General features: G+C 46.9%; 1 protein-coding gene across 1 annotated transcript in view; it reads right to left on the bottom strand.

Moving 5' to 3' along the window:
- Positions 1-293: 293 nt before the first annotated feature.
- The window catches only part of grin2da (glutamate receptor, ionotropic, N-methyl D-aspartate 2D, a), a 176,769-nt gene continuing 167,884 nt past the window's right edge, over positions 294-9,178 (bottom strand). The window contains 1 exon segment of the mRNA XM_039820656.1: positions 294-8,981. Within this exon segment, the coding sequence (XP_039676590.1) occupies positions 5,787-8,981 (3,195 nt within the window). The 3' untranslated portion in view covers positions 294-5,786.

The following is a 9,178-nucleotide window of genomic DNA, read 5'->3' as shown; positions in this document are numbered from 1 at the left end:
AGAGAGCTGCACCAATGAATGATTACTGTAATTTGTTTCCCCTGCTATCCTGACATCATTCACTGCATGCTGCCTTTGTCCTTCAAGTGATCAAACTCGCGTAAAAACTGGTTACCTCCTGCTTCCATTGGGCTAAATTGAAAAGTTGCCTAATTCAGATTACAACACGTCCGTTTCTTTAAAAATGAATCTGGTTAAGAAAGTGAGCCATATTCTTCAAATATGAAAGTAACAATCAAACAATTAAGTTAATATGTATCAACCCACTCACCCAAAATAAAAAAACTCAGCTATTTGTTTCAGTTCTTTATTAAAATCATCATTTTACTTCTGTCCTGCTTGCAGTGCAGCACAGTATTGTCATTCAGAATGTCTTACCACCCTTGTTACCTGTGTGTGTGTGTGTGTGTGTGTGTGTGTGTGTGTGTGTGTGTGTGGTGCGCTCATGTGAATCTGACAGTGTGTGCATGTGTGTGGGTCTGTGTGGGTGAGGTGCTGACAATAAAGTGGAGCACAACTAGCCATGATTCCGTACAGTCAATACAGCAGTATTAATACAAGGCCTTGAGACATTGTTCAGAGGTGTACAGGCAGAAACTGTGGACGTGTTTCCACTGCAGGCTAAAACTGGGCTTACCAGGGCTGAGGGCCGGTAAATGCTTCATATATTACTAAACACGAGGTTGAAAATTGATTTACCATACTGACCGATCATAAGCACATAAGAGTGCAGCATGGCCAGGAGGGGGATCTCTTATCTCAGGCAGTGTTTCCAAGTTCTAGCCAATGACGTGTGCAGGATCATTGTCGTCCATTTAGGAATAAAAGTCTGAAGATGCGATTATCAAAAGAAAGCCCTGGTTGGGCCATTTTTGGCCTTAGTGGAAACCACACTAGCGAGCAGATTTAGCCCTGCCCCTGACATGTGTCATATTAGCTTTACCTGTTTTGTAAAATTAAGAAAGAAACAGTGTGTCTGTTGTGTATAATTCTTTTTTTTATCTCCTTTAGATTTTTTTTATTTATTTTTTATTTTATTTTTTACAGCACAGCAGCTTGGCAGATACAACACACTATGTACGTTTATCAAAGTCCTTATATATACCGTATAAGTTGGTTGGCAGGGGTAGCTGTGCATGTTTTTGTATAGTAATACAGCTACTAAGAAATGCAAAAAAAAGCCTGTGCTGCTCGCTACATTGTGTTTCAAAGAGGTCACCGTACTCTACGCTGCGGTAAAAACTCCAAGGTCCGATGTGAACCCCAAAACAGGGTCGAGAACGTGACCCCCCCCCCCCACACATAAGTGAGTTGTGATAAAAGCTGCTGTATCCATAAAAGGTTTAATCTGTAGCCCAAACCAAAAATAAAGGCCCCTCTGGGTAGACAAACACACGCCACCACTGCTACAGTGACACGGTCGTAAGACACTCGCGCGCCCCTCCGCGTTGTCACTCATGTTGAAATCTTAGCGTCAGCTACAAGATAGATAGCGAATGGAGGCGAATGGTTGGTCTTAAGTGAGCAAAAACACAGTTACATACTGGTCTCTGTTTTCGCTGGAGGGTAGGGAGCTGGGCAGGAGGTTCGAGACAAGGAGAGACAGACAGACAGACAAAAAAAGAAGACATATTCATTGAGATAATACCAAAAATTTAGTAGACAAACTTATATAACATAGATCTTAGCGCCTTGAAATATACTATCATATATATTTAGATATATATATATTTTTTTTAAGATGAAATAAATATATCCACAGATACTCTTTTTTTTTTTAAAAACAGACAAGCTTTACAATTGCAGACACGCAGCAACACAATGGATCGACATGAGAAAAAAAGAGGCGAGGGGAGAGAAGGAAGGATGGGTGGCTCGTTTCTACGGGGAAACGCCCAAGCTTTGTGTTCACACCGCTAGCAGCTGCTGTGCCGTTTATGCTAGCTCGCCGACGCTATACGGCAACAGACACAGCAAGACGAACGCGCCTAAATGGTTGGGCTAAAGCCAACTTTTCAGAGGCAAAAGTAAGCCAATTCTGTTAGGTCGCAGAGATTGTTTGTATTTGGGGCAACAGACTTGCAGAGTTGCTTGCGGTGTGAATGCACAGAAACATGTCACACTTACTCAGCCCTTTTTCCGGCTTTCATTGAAAATTTGGGAAAGAGGTCGATTGCTGATTTTAAAAAGCAAATCACTGAACTGCCTCCAACTTGGCTTAATACAGTCAATCTTTGTCGAAGAAAGTAACCAAGAATTTCCCTGTCGTCAATGAATTTGAGGGAGAATGTGTTTTTAACACATAACATTTACATTATTATCGAAATGGACTTGGAATGAAAAACAATATCCCTAAATACCAAGACGCTAAACCACAATATTCTCTAACACTACCCACTGCCACAAATATATATATATATATTTTTGATAAATATATATATAGATTTATTTTCCTAAAGAAAGGCAGACAAACTCTACACAACAAGTTTATGTTAAAAACGTAAGTTCTCTTCTTTTTCTTTTTTTTTTTTCTTCAGCTGAAGTAAATTATGGCTCAGATGCAGTTCCAGGCAAACAAGAGCTGACCAGACTGTTATGGGGAAGATGGCTCAGGCGTTACGACCGACTGAAAAAACACAAACGCTGTTTGTGCAAGCGGTTCTTGCCTCTTCACTTAAAAACTCCATGTCCAATGTCCTGATGCTAGACTCTAATGTTGATGGATGTACGTAGCTACTCGAGCTAAGTGCTTGGCATCGGAGTGTAACTGCTGGTGTCAGCTCGGTCATGGATTAAAAAGCTGTAGCTCTTGATTACACGTTTACAAGGTGAAGAAACACTTGAAACAAATTATGATAATCGCACAGGAGGTGCTACTGTGTCTTTCATACACAGTCTCTCAGATCTAGCACTTCTTCAAAACAGTCTCATCCGCTAGCTAGCATCGAACATAGGCACGGTCTCTTTGACATCAAAACGGCGCTCGCATTGGATCCAATTGCTCACTGATCGAATTCCTCCCTGTCCGAATACGCTGTCTTCATAGCATGAGGCTAACCTCAGACATGTTGATAACAAAAAAAACATACCTTCATACTTATACTTTACACAAAACATTAGGCAGAAACTATTAGCATAAGGGGCCCGATCACACCGAAAAGCTGCCACTACGGCAACTGGGCGATCAACTGTGATTAACGAAAAAAACAAACAATGGATTCAAGCAGAGAGAGAGCAGCAAAATTAGCTGTTTGCAGGCTGATATGATAGTTGGAAATTAGCATAAGCAATATACGGGCTAATTTTAACGCTCGTCATTTACGGCCAGTTAGTCAGTAAAGCCCAGTAAAGTGTAAAGTTAATGTAGTCCAACTCCACTTTCAACTTCTTTTTACTGTGATTTATAAACAGTGTTGTGTACATGCTAACAAACAGGAAGCTAGATGCTTTCATCTACGGGCATCAAAACAGGAAGGAAGTGGTAAAGCCCACCTCTTGATCGATTTGATCGGCTGCCTTTGGCAAAGTGTGACATTGACGGGTGGTGCGACTCGCGGCATTTGCTAAAACAATGATTAGTTATGCGCGTCTAAAAAACGCTAGAAACGTGCAATGTGCGGCGCAAGAAAGAAGGAAAACGATGGTTTTGCTGGTGCCGCGTTTCTAGCGATGCTTCTCGGTGTGATCGACCCCAAAGGCTGTAGTAAGTAAAGGCTAAGTATGTATTTTCCTGCAACAATCTTTCAACTTGACTTGTCAACCCGCTCAAAACATATCTCCTGCTTGATGGCAAGCAGACCTGGGTTAATACGTTTTAGTTTAGCTGTATTCTATCTAGTCTTTGCACCAATTTGACCACCTGCAGGGGAAATAAAAATCTTGAAAATCTCCGTTTCATTCTCTGTGGCGGCACCTATGGCGATAAGCGATAATTGCAGGTGTGTTTCTGGCTCACCAGAGATCCAAAACAGTGTTGCCTGTGTGACGTCACTAAGTTTCGAGTTGAAGAGCGAAATTCTGTCGCGTTAGCTTTGCCTACCCTCTCTGGCGGACCCAACCACTGCCGGGTGACAGAAAACGTGTGCGTGGCTTGGGTTTTTTCCTGGTAATGTCACCACAGACACCCAGTTTGTAATACTACAAATGCGAGGGCTTGTGTTACCTCATTCGGCGATTCTGTGACATTTATTTTAATGAAAATATTCAAGATTATTACTTACATCAGTTGCAGCTTACCCTGCAAGTTTTGCATACCGTTGCTTATGTCGGGCTACGTCAACAATGAACTGAAGTCAACTCTCTTCATATCTCCAAGTGTCTTAATTGTTGTTGCAGCACACCTTATGGCGGCTGACATTACATTCAGTCAAATACAGGGAGGAAAAAAGACACCTGCCTGTTTATCCACCATTGTCGTAGTTAGGTAGTTGAGAGAACGTTTCATGTGCAGCTTGAGTAGTATGGCACAGTGCTTACATTGTATTAGACTTAATACATGTCTGGATATATAGAACACAATCAATAACAACAACAACTACAACACAGAAGTAAAGTAAAAGTTTCAAAGTATAAAATTGTAACATGAACAGAGGCTGAATAATGTATTGCTCAACAAAGAGAACCGATCAGTTGACTTGTTTAGATGCACGTCCTTGCACGTGCATGTAGACAAGTGTTTGTGTGCACTTTCGTGTGTGTGAGTGGGTATTTGCATGTGCACATATTTGGGAGATGATGGAATACTCTGCGAGATAAAAGGAAACATAGCAGCTAACGTTGTACAGATTGATGTTGAGTTCTACTTAAGTTTGGCACTCAGCTTTTCATTAAACCAGTAGAATATCAGTCACAGTTGACTTACCCTGTTGTCAAGAATACAAACACAGAAAAGCACAGACACACAGAATAATCACATCAAGGAGAGGAGCCAAGAGGGGAGAGGAGAAGACAAGAGAGATGACGAGACAAATACATGAATAAGGTGGGAAAAGAGGTAAAGCAGAGAAAAATAGGAAGGGGAAAAAAGGGGTGAGAAGAGAGGGGAAAAAAAGGGGGAAAAGATAGGGCAGAACAAACGAGACCAGAAAATGGTGCAACAGAGATGGTGTAACAGAGAAGACAAGGTGGTTATCACCCTCCTCTCCCTCTAAACAAGAGGGTAATGATCATATGCAACAAAAGTGCCTCGAAAGGGTGTCACAGTTCTGCGGGGGTGTAAACAGTTTGTTAAGGAAAAAGGAAAATAGGGGTAAGCGATTTGTTTAAGGGAAAAATATAAGAACACTGTTCTGTGTTAAAGGCTTCTGAGAGCAGCAGGCATACAGTACTACAAAGTTCCTGAGCCCTCAGTAAGCATTAAGAATCCTCTGAATACAAACTACTGCTCTACTTCAACATCTCTTACTGTCTATAGCAAAGGAGTCTCCTTCAGTTGTACCACTTTTAATGTCTGATTTGCTTTTAGTGTATTCGTTAATAACCCAGTTCAGAATGCAAGATGGTGCTGCGGTTGTAGTCTTTCACATACTGAGAGGGATGAAAGGAAAAAAACAGTTAGCACAAGATTGCTCCCGTCTTCCTTTTGACCTACCCCATCGGGTTTGTTTGTCTCTCTGGTTTGTTTCCTTATTTCTTTCTTTCTTTGTGCACAATTTTAGGAAAGGGCTCAGTGCGTACACTGTACTGACCTGGCTGCGCACCCATGTGTGCTGCCGGGCAGATTCGGATCACCTGCTTTGCCTCAGCCTCGCAGGGCTCCCTTATGACTTTTGACACCTTGCTGAACTTCAGACTTCGCTCTCCACACTGGAGAAATGGGCTGAGCCCCTTCGTGAGCAAAGGCTCTTGGCTTTGAGGGGTAAATGAGGAGACTGAGGGAACCTCTGGGGCTGGGGTACAGAGCGCAGCCTCTGGTACTGTAGTTTGGCACTTGCCGAAGCCATGGAGGAGGGCTGGGGTGCCCCTGGGGTGGAGGAGACCACAGAGGGAGAGGAAACAGAGGAGGAAGAGGTAGGGGGAGGAACGTGGATAGGGTGAGATGAGGACGGAGGAGCTGGAAGGGCAGGAAGCGGGGGTGGCAAGTTTGGTATGAGGCTCGGAGGTGGGGACGATTGTCGTCCTCGATCTCGATCCCTATCTGTTCTCTGTGTCCGCTGCTGGATACTGAGGTTGGACTGGCTGCCAGATTTGGAGGGATTCTGTGAGCGCTCAGGTTTGGAGGAGGATGAGGATTCCTGTTTGGGCTTCGGGGGCCCGCCAAAACTCTGGCTTTGCTGGTACAGCTCTTCCTGGCTTCGCGAGGTTACGCGGGCCCATTTGGAGGAATGGGAGTGCGGATGGTGCCGGGGGGAGTGACAGGAGGAACAAGCAGCGTGCCCCCTTCCCTTTTCCTTTGACTTGCGTTTGCTCTTCTTCTCATCCTGCATGTGGAGTTTGTCGACGGACCAGTATCGTCGAGGAGGTGGTGGTGTGAGAGGAGGCGGGGGCCATTGCGATCCCGATCCCCACCCTCTCTCTCCTCCACCACCACCACCACCACCAACAACACGACCTCCACCAGACCCCCATCCACTTTCGGCTGTCCCCCACCTCTCTCCTCGCTCCAGGAACAGATCATCTCTACTGTTGATGCTGCCGGCTTTCTCCCTGGAGGGGTAGGTGCTGAAAAACCAACCGCCCCCACCAATCCCTCCCACCGCCCTGCCTTCGTGATCCTCCCAGTACCTCTCAAACTTTCCAAACTCTCCCGAAGAACCATCGTCATCCGAATATATCCCGACGACCTTATCACGGTCCCGCTCCTCATCGGACATTGTCCTTCCTCCTCCACGCCTTTTTCCACGATCTGCTTTCCTCCTCTCCAGCTCTGAATCTTCTCCCTCCCCCTCTACTCCGGACCCCCACTCGTGGATAGACAACCCTTCCTTGGAGTGAATCTCACCTCTTCCGTCGCGTCCGAGCAATGGCCTCCTCTCTCCTTCCATTCCTACAGCATCCCTGTCTGAACTTTTACTCTTCCTCCTTTTAGAGGCGACAGGCAACAAGGGCAGAAAGGCAGATGGAATGGTGACGGAGGACGGGTTGACCCCTCCCCAGAACTTGACAGACGTCGAAGGCTTAGTGCTCGAGCTATGATAGTGCTTGCTGTTCCTTCGTCTGCTTTCTCTTTCTTTCCCTCTGATCTCTTCCCCATCATCCCTCTCTTTCTCTTCTCTTTCCTTCCTCTCCTCTTCACCTGAGATGTTCCATCCATAGCTTCGGATTGAGCTCTCGCTCTTTTTCCGAAAAGATTCTCGTCTCAGGGGCGGGTATGAAGGGTAATCTGCGGTCCCTGATTTGAATTCCTCCCTTTTTTCAGCATCTCCTCCCTCCTGCACTGACCTCTTCCGCTCTCTCTTCTTCACCTTATCGTCTTTCTTCCTCTTCTTTGCTTTGCGCCGCTTTCGCTCCCTTTCTCTCTCCCTCTCCTCCCTCTTCTTCTTCTTTCGGCCCTTCTTCCTCCTCTTCCGCTCGCGTTCCCTCTCTTTGTGGTGTCTCTTATCCTGTCTACTAACGGTTCCATCTCCCCGGCTCGTTGTTCCTGCCCTCGCTCGCTCTCTCTCTCCCCACGACGCCCACCACTCCTGTAACTGGGCCAGCTGGCTGCCTGTTCTCTCTCGGCCATAATCTTTTTGAGGGCGGGGCTTCCTGGGCGGGATTGGTGGAGGTGGCGGGCTGCACGGCAGCGAGCGCGATGACATGCGACGTGAACGGATCTTCTTCCGTGACCCTAAGAGGAGGCTAGACTCCTCTGTAAGCAGATCGGAGTCATAATCGTCATCAACCGTAAAGTCCCGGTCACCTGCTCGATACCGGAAACTCAACGAGGAGTTGTAGGAGCTGTCACTGGAGCAAGAAGACGGGGAATTTGACCGAGACAGCGAGACGGAGGACGAAGAAGAGGATGAGGTCGATGTAGAGGAAGAGGAGGAGGATGAGGCACTGGAGCAGGAGGAGTAGAAACGGCATGGGGAGGAGGGCGTGGTCGGAGTGTGTGTTGGGGAGGAAAGGGGAACAGGCAGAGGAGGAGGTGGAGGACGTCGCCCTCTTCTTCCGCCTCCATCGCTTGCGCCATACCTCCCACCTCCTCGTCTCCCCAGAGGGAGTATATTCTCATACAGGGGACCTCCTGAGCTTTTTCTCCTTGCCTGAGTGAGGCTTCCCCGTCGCCAGAAAGGAGGCCTTCGTGGTGAACACGGGATCAGTGGAGGTGGCTTGGAGATTAGGTGCCCTGGGCCTTGTTGGGGGCCTTGTTGGGGGCCTTTAGGAGGCGGCCGTGGCATCCCTGAGGCTTTGGGGCCTCGCGGATTAGCTTTGGGAGTCTGCTGGGGGCCCCCTGCCTGTTGGTCAGAGGTAGCTCCTAGCCCCTCTGGATCTATAGGACCATAGTAGCGCTTATATTCATCTAGACTTGTGTCACCGCCTCCCCCTGCTCCACCTGCCACTTGCAGGCTCCAGTGCTGTCCAAGGTTCGGCTGATACTGTGGGACCTGAAGTTCATGGATCCCTCCCGCTATACCCCCAACGCCCAATCCTCCACCACTGCCTCCACTCATGACTTGCTCTGGCTTTGGCCTGTTCCAGCGATCAACAACAGCAAGTCTGCGGTCATGGCGAGGCAGGAAGGTGGAGCAGGGCATGGGTCCTTCCAGTAAGGGGCTGTTGGAGGGTCCCAGAGCCATTGCAGAGTGTCCTATAGTTGGTGGTGATCCGGGTAACATGGTGGTATAGGTTGGCCCTTGTTGCTGTTGTTGGTGGTGCTTTTGCTGCTGTTGCTGCTGCACCATTGCAATGGCAGCCGTGTTATTTACTGTGGCTGTAACGAGGTGTTGGGATCCAGTAGGCATGGTGTTCATGGTGGTCATGGTGTGGTATTGCGGCAGGGAGCTTTTACTACCTCCCGGTGTCGTCTCATCCTCAAACTGGCAGCAACTGTACATCCCCTGGGTGGAGAGATAAAAGAGAGATTGTAATTAGACAAGCAGGCTGCCAAGGATGATAAGGAAGAACAGTGTTTGTTAGAGAGAGAGAGAGAGAGAGAGAGAGACAGACATCCCCAATTTTGAAAAGAAAACCTATAGAGCAGTTTTGATTTGATACCTACACAAACCATATGAAAGCTATCTTTAGAAAACAGTGT

The sequence above is a fragment of the Perca fluviatilis genome, chromosome 13 (genome assembly GCF_010015445.1).
Source record: "Perca fluviatilis chromosome 13, GENO_Pfluv_1.0, whole genome shotgun sequence".
In the NCBI taxonomy this organism is placed as follows: Eukaryota; Metazoa; Chordata; class Actinopteri; order Perciformes; family Percidae; genus Perca; species Perca fluviatilis.
Note: the sequence above shows the minus strand (reverse complement) of the source record. Positions and strands in the feature narration are given on the sequence as shown.